The sequence below is a fragment of the Sceloporus occidentalis genome, unplaced genomic scaffold (assembly GCF_023333645.1).
Source record: "Sceloporus occidentalis isolate IW3139 unplaced genomic scaffold, rSceOcc1.0.p SCAF_78, whole genome shotgun sequence".
Classification (NCBI taxonomy): domain Eukaryota; kingdom Metazoa; phylum Chordata; class Lepidosauria; order Squamata; family Phrynosomatidae; genus Sceloporus; species Sceloporus occidentalis.
This window is the reverse complement of record NW_028317058.1, coordinates 653,499-678,816: the sequence shown is the minus strand read 5'-3', so window position 1 is coordinate 678,816 and position 25,318 is coordinate 653,499. Positions and strand designations below refer to the sequence as shown.

General features: G+C 40.2%; 1 protein-coding gene across 1 annotated transcript in view; it reads left to right on the top strand.

Moving 5' to 3' along the window:
- Window positions 1-18,449: 18,449 nt before the first annotated feature.
- The window catches only part of LOC149285489 (homer protein homolog 1-like), a 33,345-nt gene continuing 26,476 nt past the window's right edge, over window positions 18,450-25,318 (top strand). The window contains exons 1-3 of the mRNA XM_089495264.1: window positions 18,450-18,713; window positions 23,292-23,423; window positions 24,332-24,424. Of these exons, the coding sequence (XP_089351390.1) occupies window positions 18,450-18,713; window positions 23,292-23,423; window positions 24,332-24,424 (489 nt within the window). The remainder of the gene's footprint in view (window positions 18,714-23,291; window positions 23,424-24,331; window positions 24,425-25,318) is intronic.

Sequence of the window (25,318 nt, the reverse complement as noted above, 5' to 3'; positions counted from 1 at the left end):
CAGCGGGTATATAAAAGATTATTGTGCAAACTTTACTTATATAAGTTTGCTTGATATTTTTCTTAAGGGTGAAAACTAAAGTCACTTTGTGGCCAATGAAAACTATGTTGTAATTACTATCCCTACATACTTCATTAAATCGATCACAAAACCTGCAAGTGTGAACGGTCCATGAAATAGTGCACCTATCTATCACTATTAGTCACCGACACCATTTTCATTGCGTTTCTGGTCAAAAGACGTGTTTTTAACAATCGGAGTCTCAGGTTTGTCCTTGAATTTTTAGGAAAAGCTAAAAATGTTTGCTGATCCAAATGAGGTCAATTTATTTGATTGATATATTATCCACAAAGTTGATCAGGAGCTTAAGAAACTTTCGTAGTGTGAAATAAGTGTGCATTTTTCTGGAGCTGCGTTCAGTAAGATGTTTCCTAAATCTCAAGGTTACATAATTTCTACTTACTGTCAATTTAGGTTGATCATTGAAGCCGTATTTTCTTAAATTGTTCCCTGATTTACTTTAGTTGTTCACTACATGCTTCATCAATGTGTGGCTACAATAGGACACAGGGAGACTATATTTCCCCCGAAAGAACACATTTCTGTTGCTTTTATACCCATTATTGTGACTTTTAGGGCAATAGACCACTGTGATACAATCCAAGCTCTTCAAGAAAGTGTGACAGAGGAAAGTGGGTCTTAAGGGGGGCTGCCTAAAAAGGGTGATCTAGGAGCTATGATACAGGAGCAAGGTTTATTTCAAAGGAAGAGAAATGTTTAAAAAATGTTTAAAAATGTTCAAAGGAAGAGAAATGTTAAAAAAAGACCATAATCCAAAACTAGAGGATGAGAGATTGAAATGTAGAGTAAAGAAGTTTTACTTTACTCAGAAAGGGGTACATAAATGGAACAGTCTCCCAGCTAGGGTTGCCACCCGTCCTGGTTTGACATAGACAATGCTGGAATAAAGAAGTCCCACGTTCCGGACTTGATCTTGCGGTAGTAGCGCAGCAACTCACACTGTGTATTGGTGTGAGTGTCTGGGTGTGTGTTAGTGTGAGATTGTGTATATGGGTGGGTGTGTGTCTCACTCTGTTCCCTTCTTTCTTCCCTTCTTTTCTCATATCCCATTCCTCTCCTCTCTTCTCTTTTTTCCTCTCCCTCGTTTCTTTCTTGTCTTTCTTTCCACTGTACTCATATTCTTCATATCTCTCATCTGCTTTTTTTCTGCAAAAACATTTAGCAATTTTTGTTCTAAATTCTAAAACCATGCCCCTGTCACTCCCTGACCACGCCCAGTCACACCTCCAAGAGCAACCCTTCAGGAAATGCTTTGGTAAAAGGCAGCAACAATACCCCTAGCAGAAGTGGTAGGCACTAAGACAGAGAGATAATGCAGGGGATCCTGAAACTAAGAAAAGAACAAGGACTGATTAAGGTCTGCAAAGCATGTAGACAAGATGGGTTCTCATAGGTAAATCAAATGAATATTTGGTGTGAGCACCCTTTGCACTAGGCATCCCAGTAGGAAGTGTTCCCCTGCCATCCGCAAAATCCAGATTCATCCACCAGACATTCAAAGAGATGAGCGTGATTCATCACTCCAGAGAACATGTTTCCACTGCTCCAGAGTTCAGCGGCCACGTGTTTTACACCATTGGCTTGTGCGCACTCGGCCATGGAAGCCCATTCCGTAAAGCTCCCGACACACAGTGTTTGTACTGATGTCGCTTCCAAAGGCAGTTTGGAACTCTGTAGTGAGTGAGGACAGATGGCAGGCTCTTCTGATGCTCCTCAAGACTCAGCAGCCCCACTCTGTGAGTGTGCGTGGTCTGCCGCTTCAAGGCAGTTATTACTCCTAAATTTCACAATAATAGCACTTACAGGGGCCGGGGCAGAGCAGAAATTCCCATAAACTGACTTGTGGCAAAGGTGGCATCCTATGCCAGCGCCATGTTTAGAGTCACTGAGCTCTTCAGTATGATCCATTCTACTGCCAATGTTTGTCTGGAGTTGGCTGCCTATGTGCTTGATTTTATACACGTGTTAGTAATGAGTGAGACTGAAACATTTGAACTCAATAATTAGGAAGGGTGTCCATATACTTTTGGTCATTTAGTGTAGTATATCATGTCAAACTCATTTAAAGACCATAGTCTCTAAATATTTTTGGATGCACAGTGGAATCCATTTTGCATGTACGCACTTTTTTTCCTGTACGCACTCCTGTTTTATGGGAGTAATACATTTGCATTTCTGTCTTATTTTCCTCCCCACTTGCTTTTGCTGATGCATGCAGCATACTTAAGTACTCAGCACACGCGTGTAATCACTAGTTGTGAAGGGTAGCCTGTTTTAAGAAACCCCACACTTTTTTCTACCTGGTTGTGTTAAATGACAACAATCTCTTGGTATGGCTTCATTATCTTCTATCATCTCCATGTTGCTTGACTTTGATCATTTCATTCCAAAACCAATAAAGGGAACTCTAGTTTTCCTCTTTCAATCCAATGATCCATATTTCTTTATCACCCCACTCTCAGCCAAGGCAGATTTTAGTTATTTCTCACTGAGAACTCCGTAGACAAAATCTTAATGTCTCTGTGGATGTCTCAGAGTAATGCTCTCTGCATTAGTCGAAAATCCCTCTTCTTATCCTGGACATCCTGGACAACAAGATTGGAGCGGCATAATCAGAACCAGAAAATGCCATCCTAGTTCATAAAAAACAGAAAAGACTGCTGGAAATGATCCATGATTTTTTTGTAGGTCGTATAATCTACATACTCCTTCAACTACCTCTAGTTATCTGGTCCCAACTGCAGACAACGACTGTTTGTGCCTATATATTAAATCTCCCAAGTGTACTTATCAGTCTCTAGCCAACATAGCTGCCTCCTGCAGTGGGGATCACAGGCCGGCCGGTTGAGGAGATCCTCTGATCTCCCCTGACCAGCCCAAGAAGCAGTAAAATCCATGGAGATCTGTGTTGTTGCAGCTGCCGTGTGGCCACCTGGTGATGCTTGGAGCCGAGTGCTGACTCATCAGGTTGTGGGCAAGTAGTCCTGCCCCACGTCCCCTCGCCGTCTCTAGCCACACGGGGAGCGGTTACAAGAGAAATCTTTGATCTCCCCAACCGACCTTTTTAGGCTATTTATGCAAGCACAGCCTCCATAGACTTCATTAAAAGGCGCTGCGCGACAGAATATGACATCATATCCCAGACATCCTTGTTACATCTTGTTTCTATACTTACTGTACAGATGAATAAATAAAAACATCACTTGTTACTGAATAAGCTGTAATCGTTATTACAAGGTTACATTTGATGAATGTTTATTACTGCACATTGCAGGACAGAGATCCCTGTTTATTGGCAGTTATTATATATATTATATATGTCCAGGGAGTCACTCTCTCTCATCTTCTCTTATCTGCATTATATTAGGACCTATAGGTAGGTCCATTCACCACTCATCAGCATTTCTCCCAACTTTCAAAAAGCCAAGAACACTCTAGGGGAGCGATTACAGATATGGCGAGGGGACACGACTTAACAAAGACCCTTAGAAAAGCAGTAAAAAGCTATTTCAACAATTGACACAGAACATTAGGAAGAAGGATGGGTTTATTTCTATAATCTAATTTATAAACACATGTTCTGCTGTTTATATACATATTATGGTTACTTTTAGGCCTGTAGGAGCTATATAAAACAATAAATAATAATAATCTAGAATGGAGGACATCAGTAGAGGAAAGAAAAAGAAAAACACTTGAAACATATGCATGAGCAGGGCTTTTTTGTGATGGTATGCCATGGTAGGGTGTACCGCCATCTGCATGGGTCAGCAAGGTGCCTGCCTGCCACTGGAGACGGCAGGACCAGTTGGGGAGATCATGGATCTACCTCAAAATGGCCCAAAATGAAGGCAGCAGGAGGTCTGTTCGTTCAGACCTCGCTTTCAGTGCTCCGTTGTGATGCATGCCTGCATTTGAAGCTGAGGGCCGTGATATGATGTCATATCTCGGAGGTTTGTAAGAGAGGACTTTGTGCGCCCACCACAGGAACTAAGAAGATAGAAAAGGAGAGAAAGAGATGAAGGCAAGAGATGGGGAGAAAGAGGAGAGGTTATGAGGAGGAGAGATAATATAAGGGCAAGTGTGAATGTGCTTGTGGGGTATGTTAGCATGTGTGTGTGTCTGGGTGTATTTACGTACGTATGGGTATGTTAGTGTGAGTGGCTATGTGTGTATGCATGAGTGTCTGGGAGTTTTTATTGTGTGCACGTGTTAGTGCGTGTGTCTATGTGTGTGTGTTACTGTAAGTGTCTGGATGTAGACACGTGAGTGTCTGGGTGTGTTAGTGTATGTGACTGAGTATTTGCATTAGTGTGAGTGCCCCTCAAGTGATCAGGCAAATGGCTATGAAATCATGACATCGTCCTGATGTTAAGCCCCTGCGCAGGAGGATGACTTTGGGGCTTTGGATGGGTGGAAATTCGGTGGCTGTGGAGGGGTGACAGGAGCTAATGGCTGTTGAGGGGGGCGTTTTGTTGATGTCAAAGCAGGAGGCAGAAATGATTGTGGGTATGGGTATAGAATAGTTATTGTATATGTATGGGAGAGGGTGTGTGTGTGTACATGTATGGATATTTCTTTTAGGAAACATGAGTACCAGCACCTAATTTTTTACCAAAAAGAAGCACACGTATATCGCTAGGTCTGTGTACACAATGACGATGGATGAGAACGGCACGTGATTATATATATATATATATATATATATATATATATATATATATATGGTTGAAATAGTAGGAGCACGTGGTAAAATGATACGTGTAGGCAGCGGAGGAGAAATTCTACACCCCAGGCAAATTTTCTGAACAAAACTTCCCACTCGGCATCATGTAAGGCTGCTTTAAACTTCTTTAAATGTACCCCAGTCCTGGGCAGATGGTCCTCTTGCCAACCAATAGTTGGGATACTGAGAAATGCATTTATTTCATTATGTAGAGTATATTTGCGTTGGCAGGTGAGTAAAGATGAAACACTGTCTTGCCAACTCAGGTTACGTGCTCTGTGTTACCTTAACTCACCTCCAAACTCAGAGTTTAATAAATAAACCTAATTATTGGACGGAGTAAGTGATACATGTAGTTTGAGAAGAGGTGGCTGGGCAATACGTAGCATGAGCAGCGCTCTCCCAAACCCCGGCCCAACCAATAAGTCAGTATATTCGAGTGTGTCCTGAAGGGTGCTGCATGTACGCTCTGCTCGTCCCCCTCCCGCCAAGCCTGGCCAAGGCAGACATCTAACCCCCCCACATCAACCCAGGGGGTCATAGGGAGAACCTGGCAGGAGATAAGAACCTCTCTGCCCCCATCTCCCCCTGCTGTACATACACATGGTGTAATGGCACTGAACGAGGTGAAGAAGTGAACCTGACATTCTATACATTCTATATATACATATATATACTCTCATAGAAGACTCATACGTGAAGTGTTTGGATGTAAAAATAGCTGAATGGATAAGGCAATGACTGAGCGACAGGAGGCAATGGTCTGTATTCAGAGGAAGGACTTGTTGTTAGCGGGGAACCTCAGGGATCAGTGTCAGGACCCTTAATAAATATTTTTATTAGTGATATTAGAGAAGGTCTTTATGGTAAGTTATGTCTTTTTTTGCAGATGATACAAAAGTCTGTAACAGGGTAGACATTCCAGGTGGAACAACTCAAATAGTGAATGATTTAAGTTCGTAGAATGGTCGAGACTGTGGCAGGTGCAGTTTAATGTTGATAAATATAAAGTAATGCACTTGAAGCATGAAAATCCCAAGGCAGAATATAGCATTGGTGACACCGTCCAGTCAGTGGAGTAATTATTTCTGATGACTTAAAGACAATGCAATAAAGGTGTCAGAGAAAGTGTCGCAGGGTGCTGGGTTATATAGAGAGGGGCATTAGTGGTAGGAACGTTGCAGATCTCTGGTCAGACCTCACCTAGAGTATTGCGTACAGTTCTGGAGACCCCATCTCCAGAAAGATACTGACATTTTACTATAGGAAAGACTACGGGATCTCAAAATGTATAGCTCAATGGATAGAAGAGGGTGGGGGGTTGTGATAGAAACATTTAATTACTTAAAGGGATTTACAAAGTACAGGAGGGAAGTTTATTTTAAAGGAGGAGAAATGTTAGAACAACGAGATAATAATCTTACATTAGAAGATCAGATGTTTAGATGTAATGTAAGGAAGTTTTTTAGTAAGAGGGTAGTAGATAAATGGAGCAGCCTCCCATCAGATATTATAGATTCTAATACAGTGAGGGAATTTACTAATGGGATCGACATAAAGATATCCTGAATCTAAGACAAGAACAACGACTGATTATTTTTTTAGTATTTCATCTGGAAAAATGGCCGAATAGATGGCTGGATGGATCTTATCTGCTGTCAGATTCTATGTTTCTACAATATGTTACAGCACTGATGGGAGAAATAGATCAGATAGACAGACAAACAGATAGATAGATATATAGACAGACAGATAGATAGATAGATAGATAGATAGATAGATAGACAGACAGACAGATAGATAAATAGATAGATATAGACAGACAGACATAGATATATATAGAGAGAGGGATAGATAGATAGATAGATAGATAGATAGATAGATAGATAGATAGATAGATAGATAGAGGGATAGATAGATAGAGGGATAGATAGATAATGAATAGATGGATTGAGGGAGGGGTGGAGGACCGACACATGGCTGAGCTGGCTGCCGATGATGTGAGTTGGGGTGTAATCATGTAGGAGTTGTCTCCCGGGAGTTATTCTCTATCGCTGCCCGGCAGCACCTGTCTCATCGCACGTCTATTTTTGGTATGCTCGGTGCTCTCCCGCACCCGGCGCTGCCTCCCCCCCTCTCGATCTCCCCATATTTAGAAAGCGCTTCCGGCGGCACTGAGCACTTTGACGTCATCCCCCACACGGGGGTGACGTCAATGCGGAGGGGAGAACGGGATGACGTCGCTTATTTAAATGTCTCCCAAGCGGAGGGATGGAGAGAAGGTCTGAGCAGACTCAGCTAGGAGACGGCACCGGCCAGCCCCGCGAACTCGCCAGTGCGTCCTCAATGCAGCGGTAACCGGCGCCAGGGGAGCTGGGGGGATCGTGGACATGCTGCCGATATACCCTGAGCAGGGCCTTGGTGCCTGATCGCCTCCCTATATCCGAAAGCCACGGGCAGAAATCTCTGCTTTTCACCCCAATTCCTGTGCTCTGCCAAAAGATCAATATCTGCATTAACCCTTTGAGCTTCGGCGCCAAAAACCTTTCTGGCGATCAGAGAGCATATAACGGCTGACATACGGGCGGACTACCTATATCGGTGCGAGCGTTTATATAATCGTTAACCCTTTCTCTCCAATCGGGCATGCTGGAATCCGAGGGCCCTGCAGCGGGGCCCGGTTACCTGTAACCCTTTATATTCGGTATGTTAGACATATTGTTTTCCAAATGCAGAGATTTCTCTCCTTAACCCATCACTGCTGGGATCAGATGCTTTTATCTGCCTATTTTTGCCATTATCGGGAATTTCATCCTTTTTTGGAATTTTTTAACGGAATGAACAGAATTTTTTTAACCATGTGATTCCTGGTTCAGACGGTAAAGAGCTGGTAGTGTTAGCAGTGGTGGTAACGTATGGGTTAATTAGAGGCATGGCACCCATCAGGGTTATTTATGGGCTGGTATGTAAAGAACGAGGGGTGCTAATAATACCGGCTTCTGCCCCAAACGGGCACAGCGAGGAATTTCTCCCCGGCAGGGACATGGTGGGTGCACATTGGAGCCCATCGGCGCCGTACGCTGATCACACCGATCAGGGCTCCACTGGCGGGGGTATAGAGCCGGGGCAGTTCACCTTTCCGAGTCAGCCGCAAGGGCAGATGAAGGAGGCAGGGGTCCCTGTGCACTCCTTAGCCGTGCCCGGGTGTTTGTGCGGCAGCTGCAGCCCTCTGGGGATGTGACCGGGGAGAGGGCTGTCAGGCCCGGATTAGCTGCTGGGGGCGGCGCTGTCCTTGCCATCGGGGGTTATTATTCCGCGTGTCCCCGCCCCGGCTCCGCTTTACACCCCGTGAATGTGTGTGTGTTTCAGAGACATGCTCCGTGCCGCCAGCTGAGGGATGGCCGCTTGCTGTGTCCTGCTGATGGCCGGGGACAGGCTGCTCCAGCCGTCGGTAGCGATCCCGTTCTCCTCCTGCTGCTGTCCGAGGTGCTGAAGGCTCAGCCTGCCTCTCCGGTGAGGGCTGCTTTCCTCCAGGGGCGGGTGGGAGACTCGCTCAGGGCCCCCAACATCTCTGCAGCTCCGTCAGGGGTCCTGCTAGTCCCAGCCGTCTAATACAGCCTCCCGCGGGAGCATCCCCGCCGCCGGTATTCCTTATTGGGGGCTCCTCACCGACTGCAAATCACATCCGTATTATATTCCAGAGGGTAATTAGAGGACATCGGATGTGTGTGTATCAGCTATCTATATCTCTACATTATATATATATATATATATATATATTTATTTTTTATTTATTTATTTTATTTATTATATATATATTATATATCTACCTTCTTTGGGGATAAAGATAGAAAGTTCTCTTCCCTTATTTTTTATCATATTTTAGTCATCTATTTATGTATTTTTTGTTAATATTTTTATTATTTTATTTTTGTCTTATTAAATTTTTTATTATTCAATATATATCCAGTATTATGCATTATATTTATTATACCAGAGCTTATTATATATATATATATATATATATATATATATATATATATATATATATATATATATATATATATATATAATATTATATATCTATTTTGCTAATTATTTAGCTCCTGGCTCTTTTCATCTAATTTTTCAGATCCTGACTTCAAGCGGATCCTTCTTCGGTTCGTCTAAAACTTTGTGGCGCATGCTGCTTAGTTAATTGCTGCGCTTTTATATAGACATATGTTTCTTCTGCAGCGAAATAATTCATTAGTATAGTGTATTTGTCTATATATCACTAGAGAGTCAGCGGCATAGACGTATTGTAATAAATATGTAATATATATATATATACCGTGTATGTATATATATATACGTATGTATATCCGCACAGAATTAACCTGTCGCTAACTGTGTCCTTTTTTCCCCAGTACTGGATCCTGCCTGTGAAGAGCTCCTGAGAGGAAAGGCCAGTTTGATTCTCGCACTGGGAGAGCACTGGGCAGGCGTGCGGATACTGGTCACACTGGTGCATACTGTATATATGTCTGTGTGTGTGGGAAGAGCAGCGTGGGAAGCAGATCGTTGTCAAGAAGGACATGATTGGAATAAGCATTGGGCTGGGTTCCTAGTGTTTCCTCCAAGTACGAGACGCTGGGAGAAAGCAGCACATGAAGACGCTTTAGTTTTCCCGGAGATACGTTTTTTAATACACATGTTTGAGTTTTTATTACGCTGAGTTATATAAACTTATCCTCGGTACGGTGATCTCTCCCCCCCCCCATCTTCTCCTTCTTTGGGAAATCTATCGTTGGATTTAAAAGCCAGGCTCTTCATCTCTCCATGTGGCCCCTGATCTGACGCGGGGCCGCGGAGATCGACCGTGCTGGAAAACACTCTGTAGAAAGAAAAGCCGAGCGTTCCTAATGTTTGCAAGAAGTGACCTCTGCAACTAGTTTTCGTTAGTTCAGCTCCTGTGAAAATCGCTATCTGGGCAAAATGGGGTAAGTTCTTAATATTATTATTAATATCTTTTATTTATACAGCGGCAACAATTTACACAGCGCTCCATACAGTCAAAGGGTCCGACTAAACTAGAATAGACAGAGCAGTACAAAGACTATTCTCTTCTTTGTTTATTCCCTCCAAGCTATTAATTTATCTAAACGAGTATTGGAATTAACAGCAGCGGCAAACCTCTGGCGGATAATGGAAAAGCACTTTACAACGTTTTTCCACCCCGGATAGCAGTCCAAGATCAGAGCGGTCTTAATGTTCCAGAAGTATCCTTCCAGACACGCATTAGGAAGCGGTAAACATAGGCATGTTTAACGGCAATAAATTAATGCGATGGGGTATATTGATTGGACCTGTATTTATTAGGTCAACGACGAAGTGAGAGTGAAAAGATCTCGTCCTACTTTCCATATCCAGTAACTACCTACTCGGCGTGGGAGCGAGTCATGCCGCGGCCGCAGAGACTCCACTATAACTATTATCTTTGATTTATACACGCAGGTCTTCTTACAGTCCGGACATTCACTGGGTCTGATTAAACTGGAATTGACAGATAAAGACCAATCAGTACATTCGGAAAAGAGGACTCGGCTCGCAGGCTTACAATCTAGAGTGGGGATAACCTGTTATAGTGAAATCATGGGTTTTGGTTCCAGTATTTAGTCGATAAGGCATCTTGGTAAAACGTATAATTATTTAATCAAACTGGCATTTTAACGTTTGGGATCTCATGCAGAATTATAACCAGCGAGGAGATACATTCATTCTAACACACAAACATTCATCCTCACGCACATATACGTACATTCCCCTGCGTACTGTAAAGCCCATGACATATGGCACGTGGATCCTATGGCACATGGATCAGGACGGTTACAGCCAACAGCTGAGATTTTGTATGGACTGGAGTGATGATAGAACGAGTAATTAAAAAAAAAAAAGAGGTAGCCCAGGGCTTTGTTAACTAAACAGGGAGTTGTTGCCAAATCGTAGCGATAAAAATTAATAGTCGTGATAATTTCATTAATTAGAGAATAAATTCTGAATGACCAGCCCTGGTGTGTTTCAGCTAAACCTCAGAGATCCAATATTAAATATAACCGCAGCTTTGTTTACAGTTTGACACAGATCGTGTTAAATGTGTTAATTCATGGGCTCTGAAAATGCCTGCCATGGGCCCCCGGGACCTAGCGGATTTAAATCTTTATCCTCCAGGGGGAGACACTTACCTCTTTTACGTCCAGAAAGCTAAATAGGCAGCCTATTGGGTTTTTGCTTAGTGGACTGTGTTTCCGTACCTTGTTTGGCAGGTAAAATTTACGTAAACTTTAACCCCTTCTTGATGTTGCGTTTGATGTTGCGTTTTTGGTGTAAGATAATACAATTGCACATCACATAGTGTTAAAAAATATATCCCTAAAACGAGCACTAGGAGAAGACATCGTGTGTAACGTCCAGTATAGAAGCCGGGCAAGCAAATGCAGCATTCAGAAGGTTAAATATATAAAGAAATATCGTATGGAATATCATGTGACCTCGGCTAGCACAGTGACCTCGCATTAGGTGAAGATTGGAAGCATAATGTTACAATCTCGGAGACTTAAAGAGTTAAATGGGGTTGACTTTTTATGACCAGTGACTGTCGAGCCAATGCCAGAAAGTACTCCTAGACCACAAAAATAACTAGGTTCTTTTCTTTCATTCATCCACCATTCTTCCTCTTTTTGATTTAATATTTTGAATGCTATTGTGCTTTTCTATCTAGTGAGAGGGCGAGAGTGAGGGCGAGTGAGTGGGTGAGAGCAAGATCGAGTGAGATCTAGTGAGAGGGCGTTATTATGGTATCATTACTGATAGTTTACAGCATTACCTGATGATAATTGATTATCACTTAAATCCTACAACACTTAGCGTTGCTTGTAAGCAGACATGTCTTGTTTAGTTCAACTTTGAAATGATGGCTCTTAGCGAAAGCTACAGAGATTATTCCGCGAGTAATCAAATTATTCAGGTCAACTGCAATTAGAACATCAGGAGAAACAAACACAATTGAAAGTGATGAATTAATTGGAACAATATTATTTATTATACTAATTATTTTATAGTAATTATTGCATTTATTTTAGAATGTAATCACTCGGCTTCCTCCGTGGCAAAAAGGTGAATGAATGTGCTGTGAGATTGTGGTCTGGCTCAGCACAGACTGATCATTCACTGCTGGTGAGCATTCATCATGTTATACCTTATTTTTTACAAATATTGCAGGCAGTTTTTTAATCAAGATGACTGCCAAATATGAACCCAATCTATAGAATATTTAACTACTGAAATATGTAGCTGCAGTCTGCTCCAGAAGCAATAAGTGATTAAAGGGATGGTTTAGTGTCCCAGACAGCCTCACCAAAGAACATATGAGTTCTTTAATATGCATTCTTTAAAAAAGGTTCAAAAACTTAACCAAAAGTGCTTACTGTAAGTAGAGGGCAGAGCTTTAGCTCCCTGCCTCCTGCATGGTCCGACACCACTGATTAACCCCTTAAAGAAGCCAGTGAGTGGCCGGAAAGTGCTACCATATGATCAATGTGATCAACATGCTTTGGGAGGCCGTTAGAAGATCCCCACTTAGGGGCAAATGCATATGGGAGGTTTCTGCCGAATTTTAAGGGGGACCACTCATTAAAGGGTGTATGATGGCCAGGTGGTCTTTAAACACTTGTGACCGTGTGGCAGATATTACACCTAGGATTACTTTTGAGTGAGGTTGATGGGAGCTGCGGGTTGCCTTCTACCCCGGCAGTGCCATATTCGGCAGCTTATACCATGCAAGGTAGTGTTTCCTCTCAAGATATTTAGATATACAAGTTCTTGCTAGAAATCGGCATGTATGTCACACAGAACAAACCTAAGTGTTTGTCCCAAGGACAAAATCGCAATTACAAACAATAAAACCATGCAAGTGCCCATTAAATGTCTCTTTCTCTATAGAACTTTGAAATGTTCCCAGCCAACTGTGCATTACCTACTGATGTGAAGAATGAAAACATCAACTTTACATGGCGGTTACCTCAACCATGCAGTTCTACCCATTGTACGTTTTCTCCGGAGGTTGGAACCGGGATAATGTGTTCTGCTGAATAGCGTGCTGGGATCACGGCTTAGTAAAACAAAGCTGGCACTTGCTATGCCACACGCCTGCATTATATAGTATGAAAGAGACTTGGCAGTGCCGTGGGGTCTCTTTACATTTACCTGCATATACCTTACTCCAGACTTGGGAATAAGTGGGACCCTGGAGCTTAAATCAGTACCTTTTTGTCTCGTAAGGACGTGATTATCTCCAAATTAGTGTACAGATTGCCTTGTCTACTACTATTTAAGAATAATTTGCCACTTAAGGAAACCTGTACATGAGAACTTTTTTTTAAGAAGCCGATGGCCCAAGAATTTTGAGATAACAGCTTGTACTTTAAGCCACAAGCAGCTTTCGCTTGATGAAAAACCTCATTTTGACCAAAAATGATTGATTTCTTTTTTAAATTGGCTAATTTTGGTATTGATATGAGGGCACTTCATCGGGGGGAGCAGAGAGAGAAGATCCTTCTGCCAGCATCTAGTCCTGGCTCATTCGCTGAGACGGGCTTATACCTATAGGAGTCAGAAGGCTACAAGAACCAAGACAAGACCGAGGACTTATTAACGTCCCAAGATGTTGGGTTTCCAAGATCTCGAAGGTCTCATCTGAATGAAGGGTCATCTGAGGTCTCGACATCTTATAGGATCGTGATTTTTTTACTCCACAGATGGGTTGGCCCACTAACGCTATCACCTTTTTACTCTTCGGGGCCAATACAACAACATATAGCTTTGTTGCCATTTAATCCAAAATGTGTCCTCTTATCTCCGGCCAAACATGATCACCACCCAGAGATCCTCTGCTGCCCATGCTTGCTGTCTTCCAACAAAATTGTGGGGTTTTCGTTTTTTCTTCCCAACACAAGCCATTTATTGCTAAAAGCTGAGCTATCGGAGACCCAAACACGGAGGTTATTTTAAAAACCAGCATTTATGTTCTCTAGAAAACTAGTTCATACAAGTAGGTGTGTTACTGAAGGCTCTTTGGAAAATCTATTTGGGTTTTCAGTACACCAGAAGGGCGCGTGCAGCTTTCGCTTTCATGTTTCATTGACACATCACATGGATTGATTTTTCCATCGCTTTAGCTGCAGCTCCTTCTTAATATGGAATATCTAAAAAAGTTTCACATTTTAGGTTTGTTGTTATTGTATTTTTTAAAAACCTTATACATAGCCACTCGGCGTTGTATCTACCAATATTCAGTGTGGGCTATCCATGCAAATTTTTTAGCCGTCTACCGTTTCTTACAATGTGTTGCATGTGATATGCAGAAGCCGAGATAAAGGAATCTAGTTTTGCGTTACTGAATATCCCCTCTGCTGATTAAATCTGGAACGTTGCAGGGAGCCAAGTGTATTCTTTCCAATCGCTGCCAAGAGTTCCATTTGTTTTTTTTATTTGTAATTTGTCTTTGAAGCACATTAATTGTCCACGTTTGCTCATAATAGACCTCTGGTTCCTAGAAGAGGGCAAGCTTCTGTAATGTGATTTTTTTTTGTCATTTTTGTGTGCTGGCGTTGACTACTTTGCAACATAAAGGTAAAAAACAATATTTTATTATTGTGTTAAAGAAATGACACTTATGCTTATGTTTTACAGATAGATCTATTCTAGATTTTTTAGGAAAGCATTTCTCGTTTTTATTTGCAGCATGCCTGCATTATAACGAATTAGGGCAAATCAGGACAATTACAAAGTTCTAGCCTGGTATGAATTTGACATGAACTAACCCATTATGTCAAATTACTACTTTTTTGTATTGGAAGTGTATAAAATGTGACAGGAGACTGTGCTAGATTACTGTAAATCTAGGGCTATGTCCTTACAGGGTAAGAACACGCTACGCCTCACGTTTCCACCCATGTATATAGTCCTTCACCCTTTCTCTTGCTGCCCTAAGAGAAGAGATGCCCAGCAATTACCCAAACTAGTCTCTACGGACAGAATTGGCTATGATCACATGTAGAGCATTAAGCATTAAACAAGATTTATAGTCCCCAAATGTTACTTATCTACTACCCTTTATGGAAGCCAAGAAAGATGGACGTCTTTTTCTTCACATTCTTTGCTTAGGATATGGTACTACGGTTGACCAGGACCTACAAGAAAATCTAGGACCCAAGTTAACCTTTTGCTGTTACGAGTCTTGAATTTAAGGTTTTGAGCTCTCTTGAAGATCTTCCTTTAGATACCTGTCAGTAGACTTGCACATTCGTTTTCATGCCAAATGTTGCAGTTTCGTCCAAATAGCGAATGAATGAATGCAACATTGGACAAAAGAAATGAAAAACAAATGTGTGGAATATGAAAATCTTCTTTCATCCGTTTGTTGCCATGGCCCGCCATTTTAACTACACTAAGAGGAGGAGAATCTCCTCCAACTTCTTCTACGTGTTTCCGTCTTGTTTACATTGCAACTCAGACAGGCCGAAAAACTAAATGCTGGCTGAATTTCGTCCAAAAAGAAGACGGAGGTGAACAGATTTCATTGAATACGAAGTAACTTTTTACCCAAAAAATAAACATGAAAACGAACACAAACTCTACGTTGGCGCCCAAGTCTACTTTTTCAGTCTCATTCCCCCACACAGCGGTGGCATCAAAAGCCAACAAGATGGGTAAAGGTCAAACTTTCCATAGCATTTCGATCACCTTTTAAAACCTTGCTTTTTAAATGTATTTGACTTTTTAATGTTGATTAGTGAATAATAATACTCGGCTTTTTAAATGGCCCAATACATGGTCGCTAACATTGTGAGAACGAAGCAATAATGTCTCCAGTAACTGAGTCAAAGGAACATGCTGCTTTTACAAATGATGTTTAATGCCTTTACTCCCCCGTTCGTCCAATTTTCCTTAAGGGACAAATAACTGAAGAAAACCTTCCCACATAAATTAATGTACGAGTTGAGGAACTCGCTGTTTTATTCGATTTCGGGAGCCAGTAATTGATTTTGTATATTACAGATTTTTTTAAAAACAGATCGGTAACGTGGCAGCTGCAGAGGGTAAAAAGCTTCCTTTTATATCCACGTTCTCTAATACAGAGATTAAAACACCAGTCCGGAAAAAAGAGATCACAATATCACTTGAACGTCTGTCAAGTCCTAGTAAACGGCGTTGGTTCCATGAGCGGATTTTTCGAAACCACTTAAAATATAAAAATAAATGGTTGCTGAACCACGCTGGATATTTCCTTATCGCAGTATAAAACAATCCTCTGGATGTAAGCTGTCCCTCTTCTCTCCTATGATGTCATACTTTCCTAGGAGCTCAAAATATTGTGTGCTTATGAATCAGTAGGTCATAAAATCCTATAAGAACTCTTGGTGAGAAGAAAATCACATAAGCAATGTAGGGTCTGAGGTATAGATACAAGGAAGTTTTACCTTACTGAAAGGGTGGTGGATAAGTGGAACAATTCACCAGTAGAAGTGGTAGAGGCATAAAGCTATCCTGAATCTAAGGCAAGGCCAATGGCCAATGACAGTTTCGGGAACTGGTCATTCGAGAACATTAACATAATTCCGGTAAATCGTGTCATGCTCTATTTTGAGTATGACTTGGCTTAAAATTCCAAATATCTTTTTGGAGTAACAGATCACCGGCGGTTACAGATTATCTCTGTATTTTCTAGTCTATTACTAAGAACTACCTAGAACTTTATCATAGTCTAGTACTTTTTTTTTTTTCTTGGTGCTAGGAAATCATTAACGACCTGAAAAAGTGGAAAGGGACATTTAATTAAAAAAAAAAAAAACTATTACCCGTAATGAAATCTGCAGAGTTAGAATGCCACAAAAATGATATATAATAACACAGAAAAGATAGGCTGGTTCTAAAGTGATATCATGCAGACTGCGAGTTGCCATTTTATTTCGGTAATAATTCTGTGTATTTTTAAATCATTAAAAAAAATCATATATTTTTTAAATTGCAGAACAAAATACTTTAAAGCCCAACCATTCCACTTGTTACAAGTAAGACATACAATAATCCTCATGCTTTAAAATATTTTAAAAAATCTAACGCCTAATACTGTGATGTCGGACCCATACAGTTCTCTGTTTTATTAATCCAGGTTCATCAAGCCTCTCCTCCTATCCTTGCCAAAGTTATCAATAACAGGACCCTTGAATCAACCTCCTCTTTATTATTATTATTATTTTTTTTTTAAACAACATTTGCCCTAATTTTTCCCAAAAATACATTTACCTCTCTTTTAGAAAGTCCACTCCGTTCCTGGTGCGACTCACATATAGATTTTAGTTCTTGGTCAAAATGTTTGACTACTACAACATAAATACGGACAAATTATATATATATATATATATATATATATATAAAACAAAACACTGAGGCGATAAAGGAAAAAAAAAACATCGAAAACTAAGCAGAGGGCTCCGGGTTTGCCTTTAAATACAGGTATTGTGGCAGTCTGTAGTATCTATCCTTTGGATGATGCCTGTAGGGACTTTTATATGATTCCGTAGGACCCTAGAAATGGTCTGTATTCTGTGGTTTTATTTAAAATGCTTCAATTATTATATTGATCACACCTGTTTAATGACACGTGCTTAAAAATAATAACACACGTGGCTTAAATCTGTGCTTATTTTGTCCCTAAAATGATATAAGCTCTGGTTGCACATCGATCAGCTTGTCTATAATGTTTATTTTTGAAGTTATTATTTGTGCAATAAATGCTTTATGGTCTATTCTGGAGCAGATTCTCGATGCTGATAAAAGGCAGAGGTTCACGTAACGACAGTTTTCTGTTTTTACAGATATAGTTTAATTTGCTTTTCATTTTTCAATTATTATGGCCAGTGTTCCCTCTAAGCTGTGCGCTTGTGCGCGTGCACATAGCTTTTTTAGAGAGCGCACACGTGCAAAAATTGTGCGCACAACAGTTTTTCCCAATAAAAAAAATAAATAAAAAAATATATATTTTTTTTTGATACTTTATGTGGCGCGGATATTGTGCGCACAAAATTTTGGCTATGGGAAAATGTTTGCACAAGAGAAATTTTCTGCGCACGCCACCTAAGAAAAATTAGATGGAACATTGATTATGGGTAAGTTTTACTAAAGACCGGTAGTTTAAACCGGAATCCTGCTTCTGACTTGTACTCGTAATCTATAATGTACCATTCTGGAGAAGAATGTATTGAACCATATCATTTAAATCATCGGATATAAGCACAGTGCGTATATTTAAGTTTAATGACCATATGTCGCCGGGACGTATGGGTTAAATAAAACTGGTAACGTATTCTTCAAACATTTAAATGCTTGGCAGACGGAGGTGGATACCCTGGTTGAGCAGTGCTTGGTGAAATCGTGACAGCCCATATAATCAGAGCGAGCAGATGGAGTTTGGGGGGTGGTGAGAGACGGATAACTAAGGAGTCTATATTTAGCGGTAATAGAGTTTTGCTGACCAGTAAAGTAGCCACGCTGCCTTTACAATAGGTGCCTTCTTCACAGTGACCAACTTCAAACACCACCCATGGAAAGCCAGTTGGATAATTCCCCTCTGTCACCCGAGCCTCTCTCCTCGTATACCTTTGTACTACGACCCAATGAGGTTAATCACTTTTATTTTCTTACCTGCAGAGAGCAACCCATCTTTAGCACCAGAGCCCATGTCTTCCAAATTGATCCAAACACAAAGAAGAACTGGGTTCCTACCAGCAAACATGCAGTTACTGTGTCCTATTTCTACGATAGCACAAGGAATGTCTACAGGATAATTAGTCTGGATGGATCGAAGGTATGGTATTAGTTTGTGTGTGTGCATGTATGTGTCCAAGACATATATATGTATGTTAATGTAGATCAAAAGTCTTAACATCTCTAATGATATTATTGTTATTTGTTTTAATACCAGCAATTTTAACTCTTCTGTTAGCTGATTTCTAATGGTCAGCCAGGTGTGCCAACTTCCAAGTTCGTTGCAATGTTCTTGTGCGCATGTAATGTAACAGGCAATGCATGTAAAGAGGGCGAAACAGACCAAAAGAGGAACGTCGGGTACTATTTTTAAAGTAAAGATCACTGTTAAGCTATCATATTAGGTGATCACACAACGTATAAATGTCTTGGATGTCTTTCTGATGTCAGTGGACCCTACCACTTACCTGATAAAGTACTGGCATTAATTTGCTCAAAGAAGTATTAGAGATGCCGAATATTGTTAAGCTTGCTACCTATTGTCAGAAGCGATATGTAACATTGTTAAACCTGATATTCATGGTGTAACTTTACTGCCGCATTCCTCTAAATATAAGCCTAAACATATATTATTAAGAAATTCAGCCCAGGGCAAAATTTAAATGGCCATCCCAATTGTGGATTTCATCCAAAATCCCTCTCAATGTGTATAAAACTGATATGCAGCAAACAAAACACAGTGTGGGAATTATCTCATGTTATTACAGAGCACTGATCAGCAGCAGACAAATATCTGATACATCAAATGGGGACCCGGGATAAGTGATAATGTGAGTCAGCCAATTTAAGCTTCCTAAACCAAAGGAGTTTCAAAAAAATATCTGTTTACACTTCGGCCAAAAGGAACTGCAGACAGGTCCGGACCACACAAATCCTTTGATTTCACCACAAATACACAGAGTGGTTTTGGAGTTCAAGGCCCGCATTTATTTAAATAAACAAAACAGGAGTGTAAGAAAAGCTCCATCTAAATGTTACAAGACTCGGTTTTCCATTGCCTTGATTAGTACCCTAAAACTTTTAGACATTTATTAATTTAGTAATTGGCGTCTGTGGTAAGCGCACTTGCATATTGTGGCCACTAGATGGTGGTCTGTATACCCGCTTTAACCCCAGGACAAAATGCTTGGTGTATGGAAAATATATGACTGAAAAAATAGGAGATTTATCCATTTCAGTTCATAACTTAGCTCCTGAATTCCCAATTACAGTTTCTATTCCTGGGTCTCAGATTTCCTCGGTGAATTCCTGTATTGAAGCGCAGATGTTGCAATGTTTGTATAATTACGGTTTCCCTTTCTGTGAATAAGATTTGCTTCGTTTGGTGTTTAAAGTATTCTAGCAAAAAAATAACACATTCAATGTCATTTATGCAAGTGATTAATAGTTCTACATCTCTAGAAGTGAGAAGTAAGTTCCAGAACAGTGTGCAGCCAATGGAAAATGGGAGATTTCTCTGCTTGCCTCTTATTGGCTGACAGTCTTCTGTTCTATATTTTTAGATAGTTGTTTGTAACTTTATAATCTTCTGAACTGTTCTGGTTGTAATCATCCTCCTGATCTCACATTATTGTACACAAAGTAACGCTCTTGGATCACAACAAGCTCCAAATATTAAAGGTGCTGTCCCACCTACTCAGCTTCCTTTAACTGAGGAAGTGGTAAATACAATGGATCAGCCTCCCAGCTGATGTGGTTAGAGGCTAATACAGCGAGGAAACCTGCATGGGATAGACTATGGCTATCCTGCACCTAAGGTGAGACTGAAGGACTGATTCATTTTAAAGTCTTTACAAATAGGCAGACTAGATGAGCTGAAAGGTTCTTTATCAGCGCTCAATTTCTGTGTTTGTTCTGTCTAAGTGGCACCTTTAAGATCTGGATCTTTTAATTGCACCATGTGATGAACGTAAAATCTAAAGTCAAAACATTATGATCCCTAGATCGGCAGTGCAGTGGAAAATATCTAAATACGAGTTAATTGGCCCGATTAGAATAAGACAATTTTAAGTGCTTTGATAGAATATTCAAGAGGATAATAGAGCAATGTGGCAAATGGTGCCTGACGTTCAAAGTCTGTCTCCAAGCTGTCCTGTATAAATCTGTTACTGGCCCCATGGACACCCAGGGAAGCCAAGTTTCTTTATCCAGCTCCCTATTTCCTTCTCTTAGTGGTGAAGTTTACTAAATAGACATTTTCTACTAACGAGCTTAAGTACCGAAGCATCTAAATACAAGCGACTGCACAAATGGAGAAGTAGTAAAATATTCGTGATCTCCCATTTCAATTAGCGCAATTGTAAACATTTTGGGGGAAAAAAACGTTATTTCTTCATTTCAGGTTTATCAATGCTTTATAAAATATTTCACTGAATGCTTCAACCTTTCCCAGTACGTGTTTCTATGAGCCATCAGATTAACCAGCGGACATCCTGATTCTGTTCTGTTTTGGTGTTAAATGTTAAACCTTTAGCGTAGAAGAAGCATTTTCATTTATTTAACAATGAGAATAAAATGCCAGTTATTTAATGTTAACGACTCGTCAGTGATAGATTTCTGTGTGTATAAGCAGCTACATCCTCATGGTGGCTTCTGTTTCCTGCATCATAGCGGAGTAAAGATCTCCGTGATGCAGAAAGCAAGAAATGTCACAAATAAAACACACAAGTAGCTATATACAATTTATGCAAAAGGATGATATATATATATATATATATATATCAAATAACAGATGGAATAAGTATCTTGTTATAATACGTTTTTTATTGGACTAACAGAATTTTGGAATGACAAGCTTTCGGGAGCTCTTCTCCCGTTCTCAAGTCTAAAACATGTTTTTTTTAAGTCTAAAAATGTTTTAGACTTGAGAAAGGGAGAAGAGCTCCCGAAAGCTTGTCATTCAAAAATTCTGTTAGTCCAATAAAAAAGGTATTATAACAAGATACTTATTCCATCTGTTATTTGATATTGACACCACTATATATAGCCAGTATCACAACCTCATGCTGACGAGTCCCATGAAGGTCGAAACAGCTGTCCATGAGTGGTGATCTGGCTATTGTACCTCTTCCCGAGTTTTGTCTAAAGGCTGTCTTGTACAGCGGGCAATTACTTTCAAGGGATCCATGTATAAAGTGGATATAGAGGCAAAGGTGATAATTGTTGACCTTATTTGCATTAGCCTACCCAGAATCCCTTGTGGTTGTGAAAGCACCATGAGGGAAAAACATGCCTTCTGGCTTGTCTGGTGTCTGTAGATGAGTGTTTAATAATACTTCTACTACCCCCTATATATATATATATATATATTGTAGGGGACAGCTCACGCATGGGGCGGCAATGACAGTACAGAGCCCCTTGAAAATAAAACAAACTCTAAGCCTGTCCAGCTCTAACTAAACATCCAGATACCTCTCTACAAGCCTAAGCAAAGTAACAGGTTTTGCATGGGTAAAGCTTCATACCTGGTGGGCTGTAGCTGCTCCCTGCCTCAGTCCCTCCTCCACCCTGCAAACCCAACAGCCCTCTCTTTTAAGGCTTCCTCCCCAGTAATGAGCTTAGGAAGCCTCACCTGAGGGCTCCTGGGTTTGCTACCATGCCTGGCTGAGGAAACCAGGTGAGATATATATCCCATCTACCACTCTCCCATACACTTTACCACAATATATATATCACTCCATATTAAATCGGAGAACAAACATGCTCATTTGTTAGCTAACTCAGTTCAAATTATATATAATTATATATATATATTATTTTGATTAGATTATATATATATGTGTGATATATATATATATATATATATATATATATATATATATATATATATATATATATATTAAGATATTTTGATTTTGGCAGGTTGTGGCATTTATTTAGTCGTTAAGAATGTTCTCATATTTAACCCAAACAAATTCAGTTCAGTTGCCGATTACTTAATAATTTCAGAAAGTGATTTTTACAGAGTGAAAAGGTTCTCAAATAAAAGGTCAAAAGATTTGAGCGGTTTTGAATTTGTTCCTTTAAGCGGATACCATCAATTTGATGAATACTTGAGAGAAAATTGGATATCGTATGTAGCTAAACTGCAGGATAAAAGTCATTTTCACGTGGAGAGCAAATAGAATCAGGGATTGGGGAGCAGGGCACTAAGGTTCCTGATTGCCCAAGATGGCGATCTGCCCCTGGTTTTGAAGCAGAGCGATTGACCCCTAGGCCTGGGCCAAGATATGTTACTCTCTCCAGAGGAGACCACGACCTGAAGGCGACCTTCCTTCAAGGAAAGGGGTAAAATGGTGACCGTTTCATGGTCTAACCGTCGCATAGGTTGGTTGGATCTCCTCAGAAACCTGAGGACACTGAGTCTGATTCTGGATGGAAAAGCCCTGGTCAAAAATCAGTCATTGGAGCGTATTGTTTTTAGTTAAATCCTTCCAATTTGCAGTTAAGTGACTGAGATGGTATTAAGGGACACTTTAACTATGCATTATGCAGGGCTAGCTCAGTTGTTCTTGAAGCAAAATCTCACATGGTTGGCAGATCATAATGCTTAGTGATGATAGCGTGTGAAAATGTAATGTACTTGTAGGGCTTTATCAACTTGTTTTATTTTTCCCAGGCAATAATAAATAGCACCATCAGTCCAAACATGACGTTCACTAAAACATCTCAGAAGTTTGGGCAATGGGCAGACAGCCGAGCAAACACGGTCTATGGCCTGGGATTCTCCTCAGAACATCATCTCACAAAGGTGAGTAACTCGGTAAAAGATTCATGTAGAAAGTAGACATTTCTTTATGTCACGCTGGATCGATAACTCAATAGCGTTTACTAGATGTAGTCATTCTCAGGAAAATAGAAGGAAACACCACTTTTTCTGCTTATTGTTGCTGGGAACCTTAAGGCGCTAATTCGCTGCTAATGCCTTCATCATCATGAGCCGGCTCTGAAATAAGCGATGATGAGGGGATTGCTGCTTGGTGAATACTAGCTTGTGAGTCTCACTCCCCGCATACAGCCTCGGTATCCTGCTCAGTGTCTATTAACCCCTCTTATTCATTCATTCATTCATTATCTTTTATTTATATAGGACCAACAATTTACGCAGAGCTTAATACAATACATATATTCAAGGGGTCTGACAAGACTAGAATTGACAGACTAAGACAAACCGAAACATTAGGTGGAGAGAGCCCGGCTCGCAAGCTTACAATCTATTATGTTATATATATCAACATATGCTATGTTTTCAGGATCTATTATTTAAGCGATTTTCCAATGTAGATCTAGTATTTTTGTGATAAAAATATAAATCAACAGGAGAAGCCAGTTAGCTATAATTTAAGGGTTAAAATAATGATCAAAATCCACACAGATGAAGCCTATGCTGTGTCTCTCCAAAGAGGATCAGCACTGCCTTCCTGTCTGTCGATCCGTTTTGTTTCTTTTTTTTATTCCATTATTTTGACATATTATGTAAAATATATATTTTTAGCACATTGTTATTCATTTATGGGGTATATCAACAACAATTCCACCTGTTAGGTTGAATATCCACGTGACAGGTGTATTTCCTACAATATCTCTAGAGCGATTGCATGATATTCCTACAATCTGACTTTTTAAAAATGTTTGTTTATTTCATTTTGTTCTTGGTAGTTTGCTGAAAAGTTTCAGGAATTTAAAGAAGCTGCACGGCTAGCAAAGGAGAAGTCTCAAGAAAAATCGGAGCTTACGAGTACGCCTTCACAGGTAATGTGTGTGCCAAAGCATGGATTGCTTTCTGCTGCTCAGACTTCATTAGGTTCTATTCACCTTAGGGTTAAGATGTGGTTTTTCCCATGACGTAATAATAAGGCATTTGTTACACATTGACTAATTTAGCAGGGAGTCGATCCCTTTCTTGCTTTTATGTTCCCAATACATCTACCCGTATGTTGTGTCAACACCCTAAAAGGCAGTGGTTAAATATTCATAGTCTAATATTTTGGCCATCCTATTGGGAAAATCAGTGGCGCTCTGGGCACTCATCTCAAAAATTACAAAACGAGCACATAGCACTGGCAGCTTTGGTGATGTGAAAAGGAAATTCTCAACGTCACAGCATTTAGGCCAATAATTAATTTATTACGGCTGCCTTTAGCTTAATGGGGGGAAACAATCGTGGAGATCCAGGGAACATGAAGTAAGCCTGCTCTAAGTGTTGTACACATACTGTGAGTTCCTAATACATATGGCATATGTAGGTTCATTTAGTACAGATTAGTAAGCATTTTAATGAATTTTGTTCATTAATTTGTAAGAATGTCTGATAATGAAGAAGGCTCAAGAAACAAATGAAAATAAAAGAGGAAGCTCAGAATCGTCTCTCTCCATTCCTTCTCCAGCAACCACTTCCATGTCTCGGTTTCCTCATCAAAAACAACTACGTAGTTTACCCTCCCCCCGTCCCCAAAAAAGCCCTCTGAATTTCATCCAAAGCAAAATGGCTGGAAACAAAATTTGTTGTCCAAAAACAAATGGACCAGAAACATAACAAGAATGTATCCTAATCGGTTTTGGCACAGATCTATTTTTTTTTCTTGGTGATTTAACAAAATCATTTAAATCAAGAGCTACTGAAACCATAATTTTTACCAAGTCCTT